This window comes from Oncorhynchus mykiss, chromosome 24, assembly GCF_057628025.1.
Source record: "Oncorhynchus mykiss isolate SJ-2025 chromosome 24, ASM5762802v1, whole genome shotgun sequence".
NCBI classification, from domain to species: domain Eukaryota; kingdom Metazoa; phylum Chordata; class Actinopteri; order Salmoniformes; family Salmonidae; genus Oncorhynchus; species Oncorhynchus mykiss.
This window is the reverse complement of record NC_143045.1, coordinates 33,757,501-33,783,158: the sequence shown is the minus strand read 5'-3', so window position 1 is coordinate 33,783,158 and position 25,658 is coordinate 33,757,501. Positions and strand designations below refer to the sequence as shown.

The window sequence follows — 25,658 nt, the reverse complement described above, 5'->3', positions numbered from 1 at the left end:
CAAAAGGTTGTTCAGCATCCCTGGTAGCTCTGTAAGAGGGGTCAAAAGGTTGTTCAGCATCCCCAGTAGCTCTATAAGAGTGGCCAAAAGGTTGTCTCGCATCCCCAGTAGCTCTGTAAGAGGGGTCAAAAGGTTGTTCAGCATCCCCAGTAGCTCTGCAAGAGGGGTCAAAAGGTTGTTCAGCATCCCCAGCAGCTCTGTAAGAGGGGTCAAAAGGTTGTCTCGCATCCCCAGTAGCTCTGTAAGAGGAGAGAGGATGTTATCCGCTATTGGCCGGCTCTCCAGGCACCGTAGACTTGTGGCCTCGTGTTTCTAAGCAGTTATTCGAAGGCACTGTAGACTGAGCCTAATAATTAATTTGTATTTAATTCAATGGAGGTCACAGCCTGTATGCGCAATTTATAGACTGTAATGATTTAATACAACGAATGTTGTTTAAATACTGAGCTCTTAAAGTCCCTACCAGGCTAGTGTGTCACACTCGCTAATGCTTCACAATGTATTTCTTTGTAGGCTCTAGCCTTGAAATAATTGAAATAATATAACCTAAATAATTAATTTCTGTTCTTTCTTAGTCTCCCTGTCTGGCTCCTGACCTATTTAGAGACCTATTTAGAGAGTTTATATGCTGTTTAATATGACATGTAGACTATTTGAAATGATGAGCGCTACTTACATTCTCTTTTTCATGTTTATATAATACTTTTTATTCAAATCATATGGTTTGATTTTAATACTTCAAAACCAAAGGGTAGGTCCAGGCAGTCACAAAAACTATATGGGTGTTGGTTAAATGAATTGAGCGAATTTGGAGTGGCAGCCCCCCCCCCCCCCCCTGTGAGTGAGGAGCTGCTCAACTGCTCAACTCTCCTCACATACATGCACACATGCACGCACGCACACACTGACACTTGCTCTCTTCTCTAGTTATCCAGACAGGGAGCAGCTCCAGACCATCTACTCAGCGTACCTGCAGCCTGTTCTCCAGAGGAGCCTTGGGAGCCAGGCAGCCTGGGCCAGCACTGGGAAAACACACCAGCTAGCAGGGTCTCTGGTACAGGTCTATGAACAGGTGTGTGTGCTGTCTCAGATGAGTTCATGTGTTATCAGAGTAAAGCTTCAGCGTTAAGCTGCTCTAGTCTTTCCAAGCAGCAGCTTTAGATTAGACTGCTGTTATCACAGCACTTACTTACTGCCTTATATCTAATCCTCACTCTTAGGGAGGCAAATCTAAACCACACACACACCTGTGTAATAATTGGCTGTATTGTGTGTGTGTGTGTGTGTGTGTGTGTGTGTATTTCTATCTCTCTGGTCTCAGGTGAAGGCGAAGTTCACGGTGGATGACCACAGTCACTACCTGTTCACTCCGTGTGTCCTCACCCAGTGGGTGCTCAGCATGCTGCGATACGACCTGTCCGCAGGTGAGTCAACCACAACAGCACGGTCAAAGCACGAGGTCAGATCACACCTCACACTACTGCCTCTGCTTCTACGGCTCATTGTCCACTGGGACCTATAGTCAGACCACGTTGTTAAACCACGTGGTCAGATCACAATCACCACACCAGGGTTTCCCCTTGGTTAATTTTGCTTGCTTCACAGAACCGGGGTTATTTCAGTAACCTCCAGTAGCTGCTAGATACGTCTGTAATAAACATAATGGTTTCTGTTTTCTTCCAACACATGTGGCTCTTTTTTTTTTAAATGGTTTAAGCTAGAAAATATTATGACCCCATCACTGAAAGATAAGACTCTCAGGAACACATATGGACTTCCTGTTTCCCTCTACTATGCCCACAAGCCGTTAGAACAGAGTGGACAAGACCAGGAACTAAATCAGACCCGGGGAAAAAATATCATTATCACTTGATGGTCTTCTGAACTTCCCAATACCTTTCTGATGCATTTCAGTCACGTTAAACCATACTGCATTCAGATTGAATTACTCTCCAAAATACTGTCAGACTGATTTGTAATAGACTGTCATAGGCCAAATAAACATTGGCCGTTGATTACCTAACTTTGTTTTACAAGGTGGGGTATAAAGATGAGGACGCGGGCCCAAACAGTTTGGGAACCCTTGCACTACACACATCTTTTTTTTGGGACCCATTTTAAGTTGTCCCCAAAAAGTTTCATTTCTTACTGCAATACTTCATACTGCTAATTGCATGGGTTTTCTCTGTTGTTGCTGACTTCTCGTCGAAAACGTCTCATTATTTGGTAACGGTAACTTTATACTGTACTGGCCTTTGATTCTAGTTGCTGTTGGATATTTCAGAATATCTTCTGAAAGTCAGTAGTTCTCTCCCTTTCTCCTGCATTCACCATCTCTTTCTTCCTCTCCCCTGTTCTGCTCCCTCTGTTGCCCGTCTCTCTCTCTCTGTCATCATTCCGTTCTCTGTCCTCCTTCATCTCTCCCTCTGTCACTCCCTCCCTCCCTCTTGCAATGTGTTCTCCCTGTGATAGGGAGTCCAATCATTAATTTTAATTAAAAGCGTTTGCTGACAAACTTATTTTTTTCCATGACTCATCGTTTTTTTGCTCTCCTCTCTCCTGCTGCTTACCTTTTCTACACGGTATGTCACAACGCCCTCTCTCATCACTTCAACTCTCTTCTCTGGTGTGTTAGTGTGTGTACACTGAGCTGTCTTGATGCTGCGTGTCTTTTTGTGGTATGGTATAATGTAGTAGTATCCACCGAGTGGACAAAAACATTAAGAACACCTGCTCTTTCAATGACACAGACTGACCAGGTGAATCCAGGTGAAAGCTATGACCCCTTATTGATGTTACTTGTTAAAACCTCTTCAATCAGTGTAAATGAAGGGAAGGAGACAGGTTAAAGAAGGATTGTGTATGTGTGCCATTCAGAGGGTGAATGGGCAAGACAAAAGATTTAAGTGCCTTTGAACGGGGTATGGTAGTAGGTGCCAGGCGCACCAGTTTGTGCCAAGAACTGCAACGCTGCTGGGTTTTTCACGCTCAACAGTTTCCCGTGTGTATCAAGAATGGTCCAAAACCCAAAGAACATCCAGCCAACTTTACACAACTGTGGGAAGCATTGGAGTCAACATGGGCCAGCATCCCTGTGGAACACCTTGTAGAGTCCATGCCCCAACATATTGAGGCTGTTCGGGGGGGGGGTGGTATGCGCGCAACACAATATTAGGAAGGTGTTTTTGAATGTTTTGTCCAGTGTGTATTAACCCCTGTCTTTGTCTGTAGGGAACTGTAATATAACAGACTCAGTGTTGGAGGTGGTAGCCTATGAGGCCAAGAGGCTGTTCAGAGACAGACTGGTGTCCTCTAAAGACATCCACTCCTTTGACAACATCCTCTCCTCTGTCATACGAGGTGACTGGGGCTCCGACGCACTCGACAACATGACAGGTAAAACGCACACATCTCAGGGCTCCTCTCCCTCGACAGAGTGGCTCTATATACTGTATGACTGTGGGTTCTCTGTGGTTGGGTTCTCTGGGAAATGGGTTTGTGTGTGTATTTAACAGTGTGTATAACTGTGTATTTTCTCCCTGCAGATGGTTTCTATGTGACGTGGGGTGCGTCTGAGGGAGGGGGAGTGATGGCCCCTGGTCAGTCCCTGCCCCCCCACGGTAAATCTTTGGGACGCCTCGACTTTGCCGACCTACGCCAGGTCATACACAAGGTCAGTGTCGGTGTGTGTTTGTATTGTGTAGGACAGGGAGAGAGTGTGTGTACTAATGTATCTCTGCCTTCTGTAGGGAGCGGTTCTGTATGGTCGTGACAACAGGGAGTTGGATCTGCTGTTGTTCTGGGAGGTGTGTCACTTTGTGTCTCGTGTGGACCGCGTCCTGAGTCGACCGGGGGGCTCTCTGCTCCTGGCCGGGCGCAGCGGGGTGGGGCGACGCACCGCCACATCCCTGGTCTCACACATGCATGGATACACACTCTACACACCCAAGATCTCCCGCGGATACTCACTCAAACACTTCAACAATGACCTGAAGAACGTAAGATGTCATACCTCTGTCTGTCTGTCTGTCTCTGTGACCTAATGTTTTAGTGTGCAGTGTTTCCCCTATATTCGTTTAGCCGAGGTAGACTTATTTTATTCGATTTCTTTAAACTTTTTTGAAATGGAAAACCTTTTTCAGTGTTAACTTTCACTACTAAAACCAGATATAACGTTTGTAGAAAAGATAATGGACCTATTTCTGTTTTTATAAGATCGTTGAGAACTAACAATCACCAAAATTAGTCAGGGAGAATCAAAAATTCCAAAGATGTCATGGCATGGGGCATTCATTTTGTTATTATGTTTTAGTCACTCCGATAGCATAAGAACATGGCATAAGCCACTGCAAAATATGTAGAATTGTTGGAAATTGGCTTTAAAACATCACATTCTCTCTCTTCCCCATTCCAAAATATCTAGATTTATTGGAAATTAGCTTTAAAATGGCACATTTCCTCTCGGCCCAATGCCAAAATGTGTAGAATTGCAGGAAATGTGCTTTAAAATAGCAAAATGTTGTCTCTGCGGCCAAGAGGAGGGTCTCTAAAATGTTCAGTTGGAGACCACTCCATTGGTCACGCCCACTGTCACACTCCTACCACGCTCACCCTCTATGCCCCATTTCAGTCCAGAAAAAATGACAAGTTACAAGGTATATTTGTAGAATTTGATGCATTCAGTCTTTTTGGGGTTTTTCCATGAGGTAAATGCAGATGGGCAACCTCATGCTTCAGACTATTTATTTAAAGTCGCTTTGTTGCATCAGTTGGGCTACAGAAATAATATTTCAGATGGTGTCACGGGGGTGAATGCCCCCGGACCCCCCCCCCCCCCCCCCCTAACGTTACCACTGCTGCTGAAAGTAAATCATAGGGAAACACTGGTGTGTGTAAGGCAAAGCTGGACAAGGCAAAGCGTGCTGCAAATCACACACACCTGACACCTGACTGTGTGTGTTCTTGTCTGTGTAGGTGATGCAGCTGGCAGGTCTGGACGGCCAACAGGTGGTGCTGTTGCTGGAGGATTATCAGTTTGTCCACCCAGCCTTCCTGGAGATGGTCAACAGCCTGCTGTCCTCTGGTCAGTCGCATATAAACAACTACACAAATGGAATACACAATGTCTGATGATGAATAAAATCAAATGAAACCATGTGTCATAAATCCCAGGTGAGGTGCTGAGTCTGTACTCTTTCAGTTTAAAGTGATTTGTGTTGTAGATGAGGTACTGGTCTGGGGCCTGTACTGTACTGAGTTCAGTGTTATATGTGTTGTAGATGAGGTACTGGCCTGGGGCCTGTACTGTACTGAGTTCAGTGTTATATATGTTGTAGATGAGGTACTGGCCTGGGGCCTGTACTGTACTGAGTTCAGTGTTATATGTGTTGTAGATGAGGTACTGGCCTGGGGCCTGTACTGTACTGAGTTCAGTGTTATATGTGCTGTATATGAGGTACTGGCCTTGGGCCTGTACTGTACTGAGATCAGTGTTTGTTATATGTGTGTTGTAGGTGAGGTTCCAGGCCTGTACTCCCCAGAGGAGCTGGAGCCCCTCCTCTCCTCTCTCAAAGATCCTGCATCGCAGGACGGATTCACCGGACCCCTCTTCAACTACTTTGCCTACCGTGAGAGACTCATCTATCTAGCTACTCATCTACATGACATTACATTGTAGTCATTTAGCAGACGCTCTTATCCAAAGCGATTTATAGGAGCAATTAGGGTTAAGTGTCTTGCTGAAGGTCACATCGGCACATCTCCACATCCTCGGTTCTCTCATCTCCTCTCCCCCTCTCCCGTCCTCTCACTTCATCCCTCTCCTCCCCTGCGTTTATTGTGATCCTGTGTTTGTTCTGTAGACACTGCAGAATCAGATCAATAGATGTCTCTTCTTTCCGAGTTCCTCTGACTAAACTACTGGCCTTTCAGCTGGGGGGTAAATGGACAAGGACAGCAGTACACCAACCATTACACACTCTCTTTGTTTATTTTTCTTTGTTTCTCTCCCTTCATCTGTCTCTCTCTCTTTGTCTCTTTGTCTCTCTCTCTTTGTCTCTCTCTCTCTCTTTGTCTCTTTGTCTCTCTCTCTTTGTCTCTCTCTCTCTTTGTCTCTCTCTCTCTCTCTCTCTCTTTGTCTCTCTCTCTCTTTGTCTCTCTCTCTCTCTCTTTGTCTCGCTTTGTCTCTCTCTCTGTCTCTCCCTTTCAATTTCTCTCTCGCTCTCTCTCTCTCTCTCTTTGCTTCTCTCTTTGTCTCTCTCTCTGTCTCTCTCTCTCTTGTCTCTCTCTCTCTCTCTTGTCTCTCTTTCTCTCTCTCTCCCTTTCAATTTCTCTCTCTTTCTCTCTCTCTCTCTTTCTCACTCCCTCTCTGTCTCTCCTCTCTTTGTCTGTCTCTCGCTCTCTCTTTGTTTCTCTCTCTTTGTTTCTCTTTGTCTCTCCTCTCTCTCTTTTTGTCTCTCTCTCTCGCTCTCTCTCTCTTTGTCTCTCTCTCTCTCTCTTTGTCTCTCTCTCTCTTTGGCGCTCTCTCTCGCTCTCTCGCTCTCTCTTTGTCTCTCTCTCTCTCGCTTTGTCTCTCTCTCTCCCTCTCTGTGTCTCTCCCTTTCAATTTCTCTCTCTCTCTCTCTCTCTCTCTCTCTCTCTTTCGCTCTCTCTTTGGCGCTCTCTCGCTCTCTCTGTCTCTCTCTCTCGCTTTGTCTCTCTCTCTCCCTCTCTCTCTCCCTTTCAATTTCTCTCTCTCTCTCTCTCTCTCTCTCTTTGTCTCTCTCTTGTCTCTCTCTTTGTCTCTCTCTTTGTCTCTCTCTCTTGGTCTCTCTTTGTCTCTCTCTCGCTCTCTCTTTATCTCTCTCTCTTTGTCTCTCTCTCTCTCTCTTTGTCTCTCGCTTTGTCTCTCTCTCGCTTTGTCTCTCCCTCTCTGTGTCTCTCCCTTTGTCTCTCTCTCGCTTTGTCTCTCCCTCTCTGTGTCTCTCCCTTTCAATTTCTCTCTCTCTCTCTTGTCTCTCTCTCTTGTCTCTCTTTGTCTCTCTCTCTCTTGGTCTCTCTTGTCTCTCTCTCTCTCTTTGTCTCTCTCTCTCTCTTTGTCTCTCTCTCTCTTTCTCTCTTTCTTTGTCTCTCTCTTTGTCTCTCTCTTTCTCTCTCTCGCTCTCTCTCTCTCGCTCTCTCTCGCTCTCTCTCTGTCTCTCTCTCTCGCTTTGTCTCTCTCTCTCTCTCCCTCTCTGTCTCTCCCTTTCAATTTCTCTCTCTCTCTCTCTCTCTCTCTCTCTCTTTGTCTCTCTTGTCTCTCTCTTGTCTCTCTCTCTCTCTTTGTCTCTCTCTCGCTTTGTCTCTCCCTCTCTGTGTCTTTCCCTTTCAATTTCTCTCTCTCTCTTGTCTCTCTTTGTCTCTCTCTCTCTCTTTCGTTCTCTCTTTCTCTCTCTCTCTCTCGCTCTCTCTCTTTGTCTCTCTCTCTCTCTGTCTCTCTCTCTCTCTCTTTGTCTCTCTCGCTCTCTCTCTCGCTCTCTCTTTCGTTCTCTCTCTCTCTCTCTCTCTCTCTCTCTCTCTCTCTCTCTCTCTCTCTCTCTCTCTCTCGCTTTGTCTCTCTCTCTCCCTCTCTGTGTCTCTCCCTTTCAATTTCTCTCTCTCTCTTTGTCTCTCTTTGTTTCTCTCTCTTGGTCTCTCTTTGTCTCTCTCTCTCTTTGTCTCTCTCTCTCTTTGTCTCTCAGGAATCCAGCAGAACCTACACATAGTGTTGATCATGGACTGCACCAACTCTAACTTCACCATTAGCTGTGAGAGCAACCCGGCTCTCTACCGCAGGTGTTCCGTTCAGTGGATGGACGGATGGTCTGAGAGCAGCATGAAGAAGGTGGGAGGAGAGGATGGAGGGAGGGATGAGAACATAGCATCATACAGGGTTATAATATTGTCATTAGCTCTGTCCTCCTTCATAACCTTAATGTTGATGCTGTCCTGTCAGATCCCCGAGATGCTGCTGGCTAAGGTGGAGGGAGAGGGTGAGAAGAGTGGAGGAGAGAAAGGCCACAAGAGAAAAGGCTCAGGTATAAGAAAACATCCCTGCCACCAGAGTCCTAGTCAGTCATAGTCAGACTATAGGGAACTAGCTCTAATCTAGCTAGTCACTCGTGGATATGTTCTGTCTCGTTTGTCCCTCCCAGCGTCGGGTCAGGGTGATCTGTGTCGCTCCTTCCTGATGATCCATGAGTCTTGTAGAGAATACGGAGCCACACCCAGCCAGTACATGACCTTCCTCCACGTCTACACCTCCATTTACAGCAGCAAACAGAGCCAGCTCACTCTCAGACAGCAACATCTACAGGTAACACACACAACATTACACACCATATACACACAACATATACACACACACACTATATACACACAACATTACACACAACATATACACACCATATACACACACACTATATACACACAACATTACACACACCATATACACACACCATATAAACACACAACATATACACACACACCATATATACACACACAATATTCATCAATAATAAAAAAGCTGTTTCTGGCTAAAGAAACCAGACTAACAAGGGAAATCCATGAACTAATAGTACAGGTAGATAGCAATAAAAACGATACTACAGAGAGACAAAATAAGTTAGAGGAAAAACAAAAAGAACTGGAGGAACTGATTCAAGAACGATCTAATGTAATCTATTACAAAAATTAAGCAAACTGGGTGGAATATGGAGAAAAAAATATTTTTTGATATACTAAAAGCTCCATTGTTAAATTGTTTTAACTACTCCTATAGAAATGGTAGTCTGTCAGGTACTCAGCAGGAAGGTCTGATTTCTCTATTATTAAAACAAGACCCAGATGGCAAATATAAAGACCCGGTCTATCTAAAAAAAATTGGAGTCCCCTTACACTTGAATGTTGTGATGCAAAATGCATAGCACTCAGAATTTAAAGGGTTTTACCAGGTATTGTTCATCCTGATCAGACAGTTTATTTTTTACATGGACGATACATTGGAGATAATATACGACGACTACTAGAAATAATAGAACATCACGAAACATATAAGAAGCCAGGAATGGTATTTATAGCCGATTTTGAAAAGGCATTTGATAAAGTAAAGATTTTATTTATAAATGCCTGTTTTTTTTTTTCAATTTCAGTAATTCTCTTATAAAATGGGTAACAATAATGTATAGCAAACCCAGGTGTAAAATAGTAAATAACGGCTACTTCTCAGAGAGTTTTGAATTGTCAAGAGGAGTTAACTCTTGGGGATCAAATCCCGTTAACGGTGTCGATTTGACCACATCCTTTGAAATGGCAGAGCGCCAAATTAAATTATTTTAAATATTTAACTTACATACAATCACAAGTATAATACACCAAATTAAAGCCTTACTTCTTGTTAATCCAACCACCGTGTCAGATTTCAAAAAGGCTTTACAGCGAAAGCAAATCATGCTATTATCTGATGACAGCACCCCATCAAACAAACACAGACAATCATATTTTATCCCGCCAGGCACGACACAAAACTCAGAAATAACGATATAATTCGTGCCTTACCTTTGACGAACTTCTTCTGTTGGCACTCCAATATGTCCCATAAACATCACAAATCGTCCTTTTGTTCGATTAATTCCGTCGTTATGTCTCCTAAATGTCAATTTATTTGGCGCGTTTGATCCAGAAAAACACCGGTTCCAACTCGCGCAACATGACTACAAAATATCTAATAAGTTACCTGTAATCTTTGTCCAAACATTTCAAACAACTTTCCTAAACTACTTTAGGTATTTTTTAACGTAAATAATCAATAACATTTAAGACGGGATAAACTGAGTTCAATAGCGGATAAAAACCAAGTGGAGCTTTCAGGTTGCACGCTCCTAACAAACCACACTAGACTCAACCCTCATTCTGAACGGCCCTACTTCTTCATTTCTCAATGGAAAAACATCAACCAATATTTAAAGACTGTTGACATCCAGTGGACGCGATAGGAACTGCAAGCAAGTGCCTTAGATCCCTAAAATCCCATTGAAAAGAGAGTGACTTCAAAAAAAAAAAAAAAATCCTGGATGTTTGTCCTTGGGGTTTTGCCTGCCAAATAAGTTCTGTTATACTCAGACATCATTCAAACAGTTTTAGAAACTTGAGGGTGTTTTCTATCCAAATCCAAATATACTAATACAATGCATATCCAAGCTTCAGGGCCTGAGTAGCAGGCAGTTTACATTGGGCACGCTTTTCATCCGGACGTGAAAATACCACCCCCTAGCCTAGAGAGGTTAAACAAGGGTGTCCGCTGTCACCATATCTATTCATTATGGCCATGCTAGCTATTAAAATCAGATCCAATAACAACATTAGAGGATTAGAAATCCAAGGCTTAAAAACAAAGGTGTCCATGTATGCCGATGACTCAGGTTTTATGTTGAGTCCACAAGCTAGACCCCTGCAATGTCTCGTTGAAGATCTAGATAACTTTTATGGACTCTCTGGACTAAAACCTAATTATGATAAGTGTACAATATTACGTATTGGATCCTTAAAAAATACAACTTTTACATGACTCTGCAGTTTACCTATAAAATGGGCTGCTGGTGAGTAGATACTCTGTATTCATATCACAAAGATATAAATAAGCTCTCCACAATGAATTTCAATAGAAAACTTGTAAAAATTGCCATGATCAACTCCTTATTCATGTCAGTTTACTCACTTACTTATGGCGCTGCCTACTCCTAATGATTCGTTTTTTTCAAATCATATGAGCAAATAATATTTAGCTTTATAGCTTTATCTGGGACGCTACACCAGACAAAATAAAACGAGCCTTTCTATATAATGAATATGAATTGGGTGGGTTGAGATTATTAAATATAAAAGCACTTAAACCTCTCTCTAAAAGCTTCACTCATTCAAAAGTTTTATTTGAACCCTAAATGGTTTTCAAGTAGATTAATAAGAAAAGCTCGTCCATTATTTAAAAATGGCCTTTTTGCCTTTTTGCCAGATTGCCATGTCTCATTTTCGATTAATTGAAAATGATACTTTTTTTCAAACAAGCATTGCAGAGCTGGCTACAATTTCAATTTCATCTCCTTGAAAAGATATTACTTTAAATATTACATTAAATATTATGGCTGAACTCAAATGTGCTGGTTGATAAAATACCTGTATTTATGGGAAAGATGTTTGAAAAGGGAATTTGGTTCTTAAATTATATTGTAAATTGTAATGGTAGAGTTATGTCCTTCATGGAGTTATCAGAATTGTACGGGAAGGTCTGCTCAATCCAAGAGTACAACCAATTGATTACAGCATCGCCCCAAAACTGGAGGAGGCGGGTGGCAGCTGGGGGAGGTAGGGAACTGGTCTGTCTGCCCAATATAAAGGATCAAAACTGGTAGGAATAGAAATAGCATAAATTGGAAAGTATAGTTTCAGTTTCATTTGAGGACCAGGATGTTGACACCTGTGCCATACAGATTGCAAAATAGTTGGGAAGAGATTTTTGATGTACCGATTCCATGGTACATTATGAGTTGATATATAAAACAACGCAAGATTCAAGACTTCGTGCTTTTCAGCTAAAATTATTATATAGAATTCTTGCCACCAACAAAACGTTGAATATTTGGGGCATAAAATCATCGAAGCTCTGCAGATTTTGTTGTGAGGATACAGAATCAATAGACCATTTGTTTTGGTGTTGCCCTCAGGTAGCCTGTTTCTGGTCTCAGGTTCAGGAATGGCTGAAAATGCATAACACTGATCTAAAATTGACCCTCGAAATAGTACTGTTAGGAAATCTGGAGAGACCGGGTCAGTCAATTACTAATATACCAATACTCTTAGTAAAAGTATTTATCTTCAACACGCAATCTGTAGATTCTATTCGATTAGATTGAAATTGTACGTTAAACATCATAGCAAAGGTGAAAGATATGTGTTGCATAGAAACACGAAGTGGGTGGCCAGCAGAGATAGATGGGATGGGCTGAAGGAAGCTGGGTTGGTATGTGGAATTGGAGACAAGTGTGGGAGGGGTCTCGAATGGGGAGGGGTCTGTGGGAGGGGTCTCGAATGGTTGAGGGGTCTGTGGGAGGGGTCTCGAATGGTTGAGGGGTCTGTGGGAGGGGTCTCGAATGGTTGAGGGGTTTGTGGGAGGGGTCTCGAATGGTTGAGGAGCCTGTGGGAGGGGTCTCGAATGGTTGAGGGGCAGCTATTGGGGAACTTGGAGGGTTTGGGCTTTACAAGATTGTGAAAAAGGAAACTATGACACGCACCCTCACACATAAGGATGGCTCTGTTGCAGAAAGACTGACACATGTTTGAGAGTGTCTTGATGCTGTATTGTTTGTCCTTCATGTTCTAATACTTTAATGTTACCCCTTCCTTGTGTTTTGTAATAAACACTATATACACACACTATATACACACACAACATTTACAAACACTATATACACACACTATATACACACACACCATATACACACACAACATTTACAAACACTATATACACACACTATATACACACACAACATTTACAAACACTATATACACACACTATATACACACACTATATACACACACAACATTTACAAACACTATATACACACACTATATACACACACCATATACACACACCATATACACACAACATTTACAAACACTATATACACACACACTATATATACACACTATATATACACACTATATACACACACTATATACACACACCATATACACACACAACATTTACAAACACTATATACACACACTCTATATACACACACTATAAACAAACACTATATACACACACAACATTTACAAACACTATATACACACACTATATACACACACCATATACACACAACATTTACAAACACTATATACACACACTATATACACACACAACATGTACAAACACTATATACACACACTCTTTATACACACACTATAAACAAACACTATATACACACACCATATACACACACAACATTTACAAACACTATATACACACACTATATACACACACAACATTTACAAACACTATATACATACACACAACATTTACACACTCTATATACACACACTAGAAACAAACACTATATACACACACTATATACTCTATCATTCAACATTTTGGGGTCACTTAGAAATGTCCTTGTTTTTTGAAAGAAAAGCAAGAAAATGTGTCCGTTAAAATAACATAAAATTGATCAGAAATACAGTGTAGACATTGTTAATGTTGTAAATTACTATTGTAGCTGGAAACGGCTACAATATGGAATATCTACATGGGTGTACAGAGGACCATTATCAGCAACCATCACTCCTGTGTTCCAATGGCACATTGTGTTAGCTGATCCAGGTTTATCATTTTAAAAGGCTAATTGATCATTATGTTAGCACAGCAGAAAACTGGATTAAAGAAGCATTAAAACTGGCCTTCTTTAGGCTAGCTGAGTATCTGGAGCATCAGCATTTGTGGGTTCGATTACAGGCTCAAAATGACCAGAAACAAATAACTTAAAAAAAATCTAATTATTTCACCTTTATTTAACCAGGTAGGCTAGTTGAGAACACCTTTATTTAACCAGGTAGGCTAGTTGAGAACACCTTTATTTAACCAGGTAGGCTAGTTGAGAACACCTTTATTTAACCAGGTAGGCTAGTTGAGAACACCTTTATTTAACCAGGTAGGCTAGTTGAGAACACCTTTATTTAACCAGGTAGGCTAGTTGAGAACACCTTTATTTAACCAGGTAGGCTAGTTGAGAACAAGTTCTCATTTACAACTGCGACCTGGCCAAGATAAAGCAAAGCAGTTCGACACATACAACGACACAGAGTTACACATCGAGTAAAACAAACATGCAGTCAATACAGTAGAAAACTAAATACAGTTTCTTCTGAAACTCGTCAGTCTATTCTTGTTCTGAGAAATGAAGGCTATTCCATGCGAGAAATTGCCAAGAAACTGAAGATCAATGCTACTCCCTTCACAGAACAGGACAAACTGGCTCTAACCAGAATGGAAAGAGGAGTGGGAGGCCCCGGGACACAACTGAGCAAGAGGACAAGTACATTAGAGTGTCTAGTTTGAGAAACAGATGCCTCACAAGTCCTCAACTGGCAGCTTCATTAAATAGTACCCGCAAAACACCAGTCTCAACGTCAACAGTGAAGAGGAGACTCTGGGTTTTTGGCCTTCTAGGCAGAGTTGCAAAGAAAAAGCCATATCTCAGACTGGCCAATAAAAATTAAATATTAAGATGGGCAAAAGAACACAGACACTGGACAGAGGACGATTGGAAAAAAGTGTTATGGACAGACGAATCTAAGTTTGAGGTGTTCGGTTCACAAAGAAGAACATTTGTGAGACACAGAAAAAATTAAAAGATGCTGGAGGAGTGCCTGACACCATCTGTCAAGCATGGTGGAGGCAATGTGATGGTCTGGGGGTTCTTTGGTGGTAAAGTGGGAGATTTGTTCAGGGTAAAAGGGATCTTGAGAAGGAAGGCTATCACTCCATTTTGCAACGCTATGCCATACCCTGTGGGCAGTGATTAATTGGAGCCAATTTCCTCCTACAACAGGACAATGACCCAAAGCACAGCTCTAAACTATGCTAAAACTATTTAGGGAAGAAGCAGTCAGCTGGTATTCTGTCTATATTGGAGTGGCCAGCACAGTCACCGGATCTCAACCCTATTGAGCTGTTGTGGGAGCAGCTTGACCGTATGGTACGTAAGAAGTGCCCATCAAGACAATCCAACTTGTGGGAGGTACTTCAGGAAGCATGGGGTGAAATCTCTTCAGATTACATCAACAAATTGACAACTAGAACTCCAAAGGTCTGCAAGGCTGTAATTGCTGTAAATGGAGGATTCTTTAACGAAATCAATTAAAAATTAATTATTTTTAACTTATTTATAACATCTTGACTATATTTCCTATTCATTTTACAACTCATTTCATGTATGTTTTCATGGAAAACAAGGACATTTCTAAGTGAACCCAAACTTTTGAATGGTGGTGTACACACACTAAACACACACCATATACACACACACTATATACACACCATATACACACACACTATATACACACCATATACACACACACTAAACACACACCATATACACACACACTATATACACACCATATACACACACACTAAACACACACCATATACACACACACTATATACACACCATATACACACCCACTATATACACACCATATACACACACACTATATACACACCATATACACACACACTAAACACACACCATATACACACACACTATATACACACCATATACACACACACTATATACACACCATATACACACACACTAAACACACACCATATACACACACACTATATACACACCATATACACACACACTATATACACACCATATACACACACACTATATACACACCATATACACACCCACTATATACACACCATATACACACACACTAAACACACACCATATACACACACACTAAACACACACCATATACACACCATATACACACACACTATATACACACCATATACACACCCACTATATACACACCATATACACACCATATACACACACACCATATACACACACACTAAACACACACCATATACACACACACTAAACACACACCATATACACACACACTAAACACACACCATATACACACACACTATATACACACCATATACACACACACTATATACACACCATATACACACACACTATATACACACCATATACACACACACTATATACACACCATATACACACACACTATATACACACCATATACACACACACACTATATACACACCATATACACACACACTATATACACACCATATACACACCCACTATATACACACCATATACACACACACTATATACACACCATATACACACACACTATATACACACCATATACACACACACTATATACACACCATATACACACACACTATATACACACCATATACACACACACTATATACACACCATATACACACACACTATATACACACCATATACACACACACTATATACACACCATATACACACACACTATATACACACCATATACACACACACTATATACACACCATATACACACACACTATATACACACCATATACACACAGACTATATACACACCATATACACACACACTATATACACACCATATACACACACACTATATACACACCATATACACACACACTATATACACACCATATACACACACACTATACACACACCATATACACACACACTAAACACACACCATATACACACACTCTATATACACACCATATACACACACACTATATACACACCATATACACACACACTATATACACACCATATACACACACACTATATACACACCATATACACACCCACTATATACACACCATATACACACACACTATATACACACCATATACACACACACTAAACACACACCATATACACACACTCTATATACACACCATATACACACACACTATATACACACCATATACACACACACTATATACACACCATATACACACACACTATATACACACCATATACACACACACTATATACACACACACTATATACACACCATATACACATACTTAGCATTCACTTACAGTAATGCTCACACACAAACTCCCTGCAGCAAGCAGTGCATAAGCAGATGTATGTGTTAACTATCTTGTTTAGGATGAAACACTCTGCTGAATGAACATATAGTCTATCATGAGACCTAACGGTGACATCTGATGTGGTTGGCTTTCCCCCCCCCAGGCGGGCGTGTCTAAGCTGAATGAAGCGAAGGCATTGGTGGATGAGCTGAAGAGGCGTGCCGCTGAGCAGAGCACTCTGCTGAGGACTAAACAGCAGGAGGCAGACTCAGCCCTGCAGGAGATCACCACCTCTATGCAGGTGTGTATGTGTGTGTGTGTGTGCGCACGCACATTGGAGTGTGCCTGTACATTTGTGTATAGTTGTTTCTCTGAGCATGAACTGTCTTTGTGCGTAGGTGTGTGTGGAGTGTGACAAGTCTCTTTGACAACTCTTTAAGCCTCCGGTGACAGGCCTGGTCTGTCCGATTCGCCAAGCCGTTTCCGTGACAACTGCTGAGCAGATTCTAATAACAGCTTCTTTCTCTCTCTTTGTGTCTCTCTCTGTCTCACTCTTCTCTGTCTCGGACAGCTATTCATTTTTCCTCCCATAATTCACCCTGATTATTCATAAGCCCACCGTGTATGGCCCGCCAGCCTCAGATCCCAGAGATGTGTGTGTGTGTGTGTGTGTGTGTTTGTAATGTGTGTGTGTGTGTGTGTGTGTGTGTGTGTGTGTGTGTGTGTTTGTAATGTGTGTGTGTTTGTGTGTTGTCTGGCTTGTGATGTGGCAGTGATATACTGGGACAGGGGTCCCCACAGGGACTTCCATCTCCTTCAGGCTAAGGTTTTGCACCAACTTTTCATCCAAACTTTCTCTGTGTCTTTGCCCTTCTCTCTACCTGCTACGCTCTACCGCATAGCTTGAGTGAGTGTGTCCTCATTCTTCATAGCTAATGTTTTCTGTTTCTTCCACTTTCCTCTTCTCCCTGATGGGTTGATGTATTGGGGAAAGCTCTGTTCATTAGTGAAGATATCTCACCATCTTTTCTTCAGTCACAGAGGTGGAGGGAAAGAGAGAGAGAGAGGGAGAGCATTCAGTACCAGTCAAAAGTTTGGACACCTACTCATTCAAGAGTTTTCCTTTATTTTTACTATTTTCTACATTGTAGAATAATAGTGAAGACATCAAATCTATGAAATAACACATAACACTCTGTAACCCAAAAAGTGTTAAACAAATCAAAATATATTCTATATTTGAGATTCTTCAAAGTAGTCATCCTTTTCCTTTATGACATATTTGCACAGTCTTGCTGGTTAAGTGTGCCTTGAATTCTAAATAAATCACTGACAGTGTCACCAGCAAAGCACCACCACCTCCATGCTTCACGGTGGGAACCACACATGTGGAGATCATCGGTTCACCTACTCTGCGTCTCACAGAGACACGGTGTTTGGAACCAAAAATCTCAAATCAATGTCCATTGCTCGTGTTTCTTGGGCCAAGCAAGTCTCTTCTTCTTATTGGTGTCCTTTAGTAGTGATTTCTTTAAAGCAATTCAACCATGAAGATCTGATTCACACAGTCTCCTCTGAACAGTTGATGTTGAGATGTGTCTGTTACTTGAACTCTGTGACGCATTTATTTGGGCTGCAATTTCTGAGGCTGGTAACTCTAATGAATTTATCCTCTGCAGCAGAGGTAACTCTGGGTCTTCCTTTCCTGTGAAGGTCCTCATGAGAGCCAGTTTCATCATAGCGCTTGATGGTTTTTGCGACTGCACTTGAAGAAACCCTGCCTTGTCACAACACAACTGATTGGCTCAAACGCATTAAGAAGGAATTACATTCCACAAATGAACTTTTAACAAGGCATGCGTGTTAATTGAAATGCATTCTTTGTGACTACCTCATGAAGCTGGTTGAGAGAATGCCAAGAGTGTGCAAAGCTGTCATCAAGGCAAAGGGTGGCTACTTTGAAGGATCTCAAATTTAAATATATTTTGATTTGTTTACACTTTTTTGGTTACTGCATGATTCCATATGTGTTATTTCATAGTTTTGATGTCATCACTATAGTTCTAAAATGTAGAAAATTGTAAAAATAAAGATAAACACTTGAATGAGTAGGTGTATCCAAACTTTTGACTGGTACTGTAATTGAGCTGTCAGTGAATGAGGGGTGTGAGTTTGGGGTGTGTAATTTGGAGGCAGATGCGTCCTTGCGGGCAGAAACAAATCTCCCATGTATCTGCAGACAGGAGGCAGGGAGGTGGAGGGGAGGAGGGATGGGGTCAATTAGGAGGTGGAGGGGAGGAGGGATGGGGGTAAATTAGGAGGTTGAGGGGAGGAGGGATGGGGTAAATTAGGAGGTTGAGGGGAGGAGGGATGGGAAGAGACGGGGAGGATGAGGTGAGAGAATGACGTGGTAGAAATGTGATATTTGTTTGATTCCGATGACTTTTCATTACCAATCAGTCTCCCTCCCTCTATCTCATCTTTCACCTGAGCCAGAATGGACTCCATCACTTCCTCACCTCCCCTCTTTGTTCTGGGTTTCAGAATGCCAGTGACCAGAAGACTGAGATGGAGAAAATCAAAGGGAAGATTGCTCAGGAGGTGTCTAAGTGTGAAGAGAGGAAGGGGAAAATAGACGACGAGCTGAGAGAAGTACAGGTGAATACAACCAGAATATCCTTACAATACATGTCCCCACATTCACATCTCTGTATTATCTGTTGTTTCTGTTGTTTATTTTGTCTTACCTCTGTGTTGTTGTACCCCTGTTGTTGTACCCCTGTTGTTGTACCCCTGTTGTTGTACCCCTGTTGTTGTACCCCTGTTGTTGTACCCTTGTTGTTGTACCCCTGTTGTTGTGTACCTGTTGTTGTACCCCTGTTGTTGTACCCCTGTTGTTGTGTACCTGTTGTTGTACCCCTGTTGTTGTACCCCTGTTGTTGTACCCCTGTTGTCTTACCTCTGTTGTTGTCTTACCTCTGTTGTTGTCTTACCTCTGTTGTTGTCTTACCTCTGTTGTTGTCTTACCTCTGTTGTTGTCTTACCTCTGTTGTTGTCTTACCTCTGTTGTTGTACCCCTGTTGTTTTACCTCTGTTGTTTTACCTGTCGTTTTAGAGGATACTGGATCGACCAACACAATCAAACACAGGTTTTGTCCATAGTCCAACAGCATAGCTGGCCTACATTTAACCTGGATAAGGCAGAGTGTGCTGTAGGGAACATCAAATCACAGACACATTCACACACCTGATCTTTGTTTAATCTGTGTGTGTGTGTGTGTTTATCTGTAGCCCCTGGTGGATGAGGCTAAGCGAGCTGTGGGGAACATCAAGCCAGAGTCTCTATCAGAGATCCGGTCCCTGAGGATGCCTCCTGACGTTATCAGAGACATCCTGGAGGGGGTACTGCGACTCATGGGCATCTTCGATACCTCCTGGGTCAGCATGAAGAGGTGAGAGATGCGGAGGGAGGAAAGGAGGTAGGGAGGAATGGGGAGGAAAGGAGAGGGAGAGAGAACTAGATGTTTAGTGAAAGAGAGATTTAGGGAGATAAAACTAGAAGAGTGATACAGAGAGAGAGAGAGAGTGTGTATGTGTGAAAAGTGCAAATCAATCCCAGAACAACAGCAAAGGACTTTGTGAAGATGCTGGAGAAAACAGGTACAAAAGTATCTATATCCACAGTAAAACGTTTCCCTTAATGACATCACCTGAAAGGTCGCTCAGCAAGGAAGAAGCCAGTGCTCCAAAACCGCCATAAAAAAATACTTTTTGGAGAAATGTCCTCTGGTCTGATGAAACAAAGAACTGTTTGGCCATAATGACCATCATTATGTTTGAAGGAAAAAGGGGGAGGCTTACAAGCCGAAGAACACCATCCCAACCGTGAAGCACGGGGGTGGCAGCATCATGTTGTGGAAGAAGAACACCATCCCAACCGTGAAGCACGGGGGTGGCAGCATCATGTTGTGGGGGTAGCAGCATCATGTTGTGGGGGGTCTTTGCTGCAGGAGGGAGTGGTGCACTTCACAAAATAGATGGCATGAGGAAGAAACATTATGTGGATGACACATTATGGGGATATATTGAAGCAACATCTCAAGACATCAGTCAGGAAGTTAAAGCTTGGTCGCAAATGGGTCTTCCAAATGGACAATGACCCTAAGCATACTTCCAAAGTTGTGGCAACATAGCTTAAGGACAACAAAGTCAACGTATTGGAGTGGCCATCACAAAGCTCTGACCTCAATCCTATAGAAAATGTGTGGGCAGAACTGAAAAAGCGTGTGCAAGCAAGGAAGCCTACAAACCTGAGTTAGTTACACCAATTATTTTCAATAATTTCTAAACAAACACAATAGCCTACATACAGTACCAGTCAAAAGTTTGGACACACCTACTCATTCAAGAGTTTTTCTTTATTTTCACTATTTTCTACATTGTACAATAATAGTGAAAACATCAAAACTATGAATTGAATGTTTTTTATTTAATTTTATATATACTTTATTTATCCAGGTAGGCCAGTTGAGAACATGTTCTCATTTACAACTGCGACCTGGCCAAGATAAAGCAAAGCTGTGCGACAAAAACAACAGAGCTACACATGGGATAAACAAACGTACAGTCAATAACACAATAGAAAAATCTATATACAGTGTGTGCAAATGTATTAAGATTAGGGAGGTAAGGCAATAAATAGGCCATAGTGGCAAAATAATGACAGTTTAGCAATTTAACACTGGAGTGATATATGTGCAGAAGATAAATGTGCAAGTAGAAATACTGGGGTGCAAAGGAGCAAAAAAAAAGAACAATATGGGGATGAGGTAGTTGGTTGGGCTATTTACAGATGTGCTGTGTACAGGTGCAATGATCGGTAAGCTGCTCTGACTGCTGATGCTTAAAGTTAGTGAGGGAGATATGGGTCTCCAGCTTCAGTGATTTTTGCACTTCATTCCAGTCATTGGCAGCAGAGAACTGGAAGGAAAGGTGGAATTGGCTTTGGCGATGACCAGTGAAATATACCTACTGGAGCGCATGCTACGGGTGGGTGATGCTATGGTGACCAGTGAGCTGAGATAAGGTGGTGCTTTACTTAGCAAAGACTTATAGATGACCTGGAGCCAGTGGGTTTGGCGACGAGTATGAAGCGAGGGCCAGCCAACGAGAGCGTACAGGCCGCAGTGGTGGGTAGTATATGGGGCTTTGGTGTCAAAACGGATGGCACTGTGATAGACTGCATCCAACTTGTTGAGTAGAGTGTTGGAGGCTATTTTGTAAATGACATTGCCAAAGTCGAGGATTGGTAGGATAGTCAGTTTTACGAGGGTATGTTTGGCAGCATGAGTAAAGGATACTTTGTTGCGAAATAGGAAGCCAATTCTAGATTTGATTTTGGGTTGGAGATGTTTAATGTGAGTCTGGAAGGAGAGTTTACAGTCTAATAATAACACATATGGAATGTAGCCACCCTTTGCCTTGATGACAGCTTTGCACGCTCTTGGCATTCTCTCAAACAACTTCACCTGGAAGGCTTTCCCAACAATCTTGAAGGAGTTCCCACATACAGTGGGATAAAAAAGTATTTAGTCAGCCACCAATTGTGCAAGTTCTCCCACTTAAAAAGATGAGAGGCCTGTAATTTTCATCATAGGTACACAACTATGACAGACAAAATGAGAAGAAAAAATCCAGAAAATCACATTGTATGATTTTTAATGAATTTATTTGCAAATGATGGTAGAAAATAAGTGTTTGGTCACCTACAAACAAGCAAGATTTCTGGCTCTCACAGACCTGTAACTTCTTCTTTAAGAGGCTCCTCTGTCCTTCACTCGTTGCCTGTATTAAAGTCACCTGTTTGAACTTGTTATCAGTATAAAAGACACCTGTCCACAACCTCAAACAGTCACACTCCAAACTCCACTATGGCCAAGACCAAAGAGCTGTCAAAGGACACCAGAAACAAAATTGTAGACCTGCACCAGGCTGGGAAGACTGAATCTGTAATAGGTAAGCAGTTTGGTTTGAAGAAATCATCTGTGGGAGCAATTATTAGGAAATGGAAGACATACAAGACCACTGATAATCTCCCTCGATCTGGGGCTCCACGCAAGATCACCCTGTGGGGTTAAAATGATCACAAGAACGGTGAGCAAAAATCCCAGAACCACACGGGGGGACCTAGTGAATGACCTGCAGAGAGCTGGGACCAAAGTAACAAAGCCTACCATCAGTAACACACTACGCCGCCAGGGACTCAAATCCTGCAGTGCCAGACGTGTCCTCCTGCTTAAGCCAGTACATGTCCAGGCCCGTCTGAAGTTTGCTGGAGAGCATTTGGATGATCCAGAAGAGGATTGGGAGAATGTCATATGGTCAGATGAAACCAAAATATAACTTTTTGGTAAAAACTCAACTCGTCGTGTTTGGAGGACAAATAATGCTGAGTTGCATCCAAAGAACACCATACCTACTGTGAAGCATGGGGGTGGAAACATCATGCTTTGCCGCTGTTTTTCTGCAAAGGGACCAGGACGACTGATCCGTGTAAAGGAAAGAATGAATGGGGCCATGTATCGTGAGATTTTGAGTGAAAACCTCCTTCCATCAGCAAGGGCATTGAAGATGAAACGTGGCTGGGTCTTTCAGCATGACAATGATCCCAAACACACCGCCCGTAAGAAGCATCTCAAGGTCCTAGAGTGGTCTAGTCGGTCTCCAGATCTCAACCCCATCGAAAATCTTTGGAGGGAGTTGAAAGTCCGTGTTGCCCAGCAACAGCCCCAAAACATCACTGCTCTAGAGGATATCTGCATGGAGGAATGGGCCAAAATACCAGCAACAGTGTGTGAAGACTTACAGAAAACGTTTGACCTCTGTCATTGCCAACAAAGGGTATATAACAAAGTATTGAGATAAACTTTTGTTATTGACCAAAAACTTATTTTCCACCATAATTTGCAAATAAATTCATTAAAAATTAATGAATTAATTAATTAAAAACCCACTGTTCCTAGGCTGTCATTGACAATAAGAATTTGGTCTTAACTGACTTGCCTAGGTAAATACAGGTAAATACAGGTAAATACACATTCTCCTCTGAACAGTTGATGTTGAGATGTGTCTGTTACTTGAACTCTGTGATGCATTTATTTGGCTGAAATTTCTGAGGCTGGTAACTTTAATGAACTTATCCTCTGCAGCAGAGGTAACTCTGGGTCTTCCTTTCCTGTGGCGGTCCTCATGAGAGCCAGTTTCATCATAGCGCTTGATGGTTTTTGCGACTGCACTTGAAGAAACTTTAAAAGTTCTTCAAATTTTCCGGATTGACTGACCTTCATGTCTTAAAGTAATGATGGACTGTCGTTTGTCTTCTTATTTGAGCTGTTCTTGCCATAATATGGACTTCGTCTTTTACCAAATAGGGCTATCTTCTGATTGGCTCAAACAATTGATTGGCTCAAACGCTTTAAGAAGTAAAGAAATTCCACAAATTAACTTTGAACAAGGCACACCTGTTAATTGAAATGCATTCCAGGTGACTACTTCATGAAGCTGGTTGAGAGAATGCCAAGAGTGTGCAAGCTGTCATCAAGGCAAAGGGTGGCTACTTTGAAGAATCTCAAATATAAAATGTATTTTGATTTGTTAAACACATTTTTGGTTACTGCATGATTCTTTGTGTTATTTCATAGTTTTGATGTCTTCACTATTATTCTACAATGGCGAAAATCGTAAAAATAAAGAAAAACCCTTGATTGAGTAGGTGTGTCCAAACTTTTGACTGGTACTATACTTCTGTGCGCATAAATGAGCACGGGACAGGACGGGATTGATTGTTGTCTGGAAGGGACAGGAACGTTCCGGGGTTATAGATCTGTTGCGGGAACAGGACAGTACAGGTGCAAAATTGGCAAGACGGGACAGGAATTATTTTTCACTTCTCTGTCAATCTTTTAGTAGGACCAGACAGCAGTCAGTGTGTGTCCATAGTGTATTCTGTCAGTGTGTGTCCATAGTGTATTCTGTCTGTGTGTGTGTCCATAGTGTATTCTGTCTGTGTGTGTCCATAGTGTATTCTGTCTGTGTGTGTCCATAGTGTATTCTGTCTGTGTGTGTCCATAGTGTATTCTGTCAGTGTGTGTCCATAGTGTATTCTGTCAGTGTGTGTCCATAGTGTATTCTGTCAGTGTGTGTCCATAGTGTATTCTGTCAGTGTGTGTCCATAGTGTATTCTGTCAGTGTGTGTCCATAGTGTATTCTGTCTGTGTGTGTCCATAGTGTATTCTGTCTGTGTGTGTCCATAGTGTATTCTGTCTGTGTGTGTCCATAGTGTATTCTGTCTGTGTGTTTCCATAGTGTATTCTGTCTGTGTGTTTCCATAGTGTATTCTGTCTGTGTGTGTCCATAGTGTATTCTGTCTGTGTGTGTGTCCATCCGTAGTGTATTCTGTCTGTGTGTGTGTCCAACCGTAGCGTATTCTGTCAGTGTGTGTGTGTGTGTCCATCCATAATGTATTCTGTCAGTGTGTGTGTGTGTCCATCCATAGTGTATTCTGTCAGTGTTTGTGTGTGTGTCCAACCATAGTGTATTCTGTCAGTGTGTGTGTGTGTGTCCATCCATAATGTATTCTGTCAGTGTGTGTGTGTGTCCATCCATAGTGTATTCTGTCAGTGTTTGTGTGTGTGTGTCCAACCATAGTGTATTCTGTCAGTGTGTGTGTGTCCATCCATAGTGTATTCTGTCAGTGTGTGTGTGTCCATCTGTAGTGTATTCTGTCAGTGTGTGTGTCCATCTGTAGTGTATTCTGTCAGTGTGTGTGTCCATCTGTAGTGTATTCTGTCAGTGTATGTGTGTCCATCTGTAGTGTATTCTGTCAGTGTGTGTGTGTCCATCCGTAGTCTATTCTGTTAAATGGCTTGTTGTAGTCATTAGTAACACTCATTAGTCTGCAAGCCATTCTAGAGGAAGTGTCTGAGAGAAC

At 42.0% G+C, this 25,658-nt stretch overlaps 1 protein-coding gene across 4 annotated transcripts in view; it reads left to right on the top strand.

Moving 5' to 3' along the window:
- The window catches only part of dync2h1 (dynein cytoplasmic 2 heavy chain 1), a 230,996-nt gene that overhangs the window by 62,012 nt on the left and 143,326 nt on the right, over positions 1-25,658 (top strand). For all 4 annotated transcript variants that reach the window (XM_090218892.1, XM_036961599.2, XM_036961601.2 and 1 more), the window contains exons 47-59: positions 928-1,072; positions 1,322-1,424; positions 3,232-3,396; positions 3,546-3,673; positions 3,750-3,998; positions 4,975-5,083; positions 5,514-5,627; positions 7,698-7,840; positions 7,952-8,033; positions 8,151-8,311; positions 16,833-16,970; positions 19,214-19,327; positions 19,961-20,121. In XM_090218892.1, coding sequence (XP_090075018.1) covers positions 928-1,072; positions 1,322-1,424; positions 3,232-3,396; positions 3,546-3,673; positions 3,750-3,998; positions 4,975-5,083; positions 5,514-5,627; positions 7,698-7,840; positions 7,952-8,033; positions 8,151-8,311; positions 16,833-16,970; positions 19,214-19,327; positions 19,961-20,121 — 1,812 coding nt within the window. The remainder of the gene's footprint in view (positions 1-927; positions 1,073-1,321; positions 1,425-3,231; positions 3,397-3,545; positions 3,674-3,749; positions 3,999-4,974; positions 5,084-5,513; positions 5,628-7,697; positions 7,841-7,951; positions 8,034-8,150; positions 8,312-16,832; positions 16,971-19,213; positions 19,328-19,960; positions 20,122-25,658) is intronic.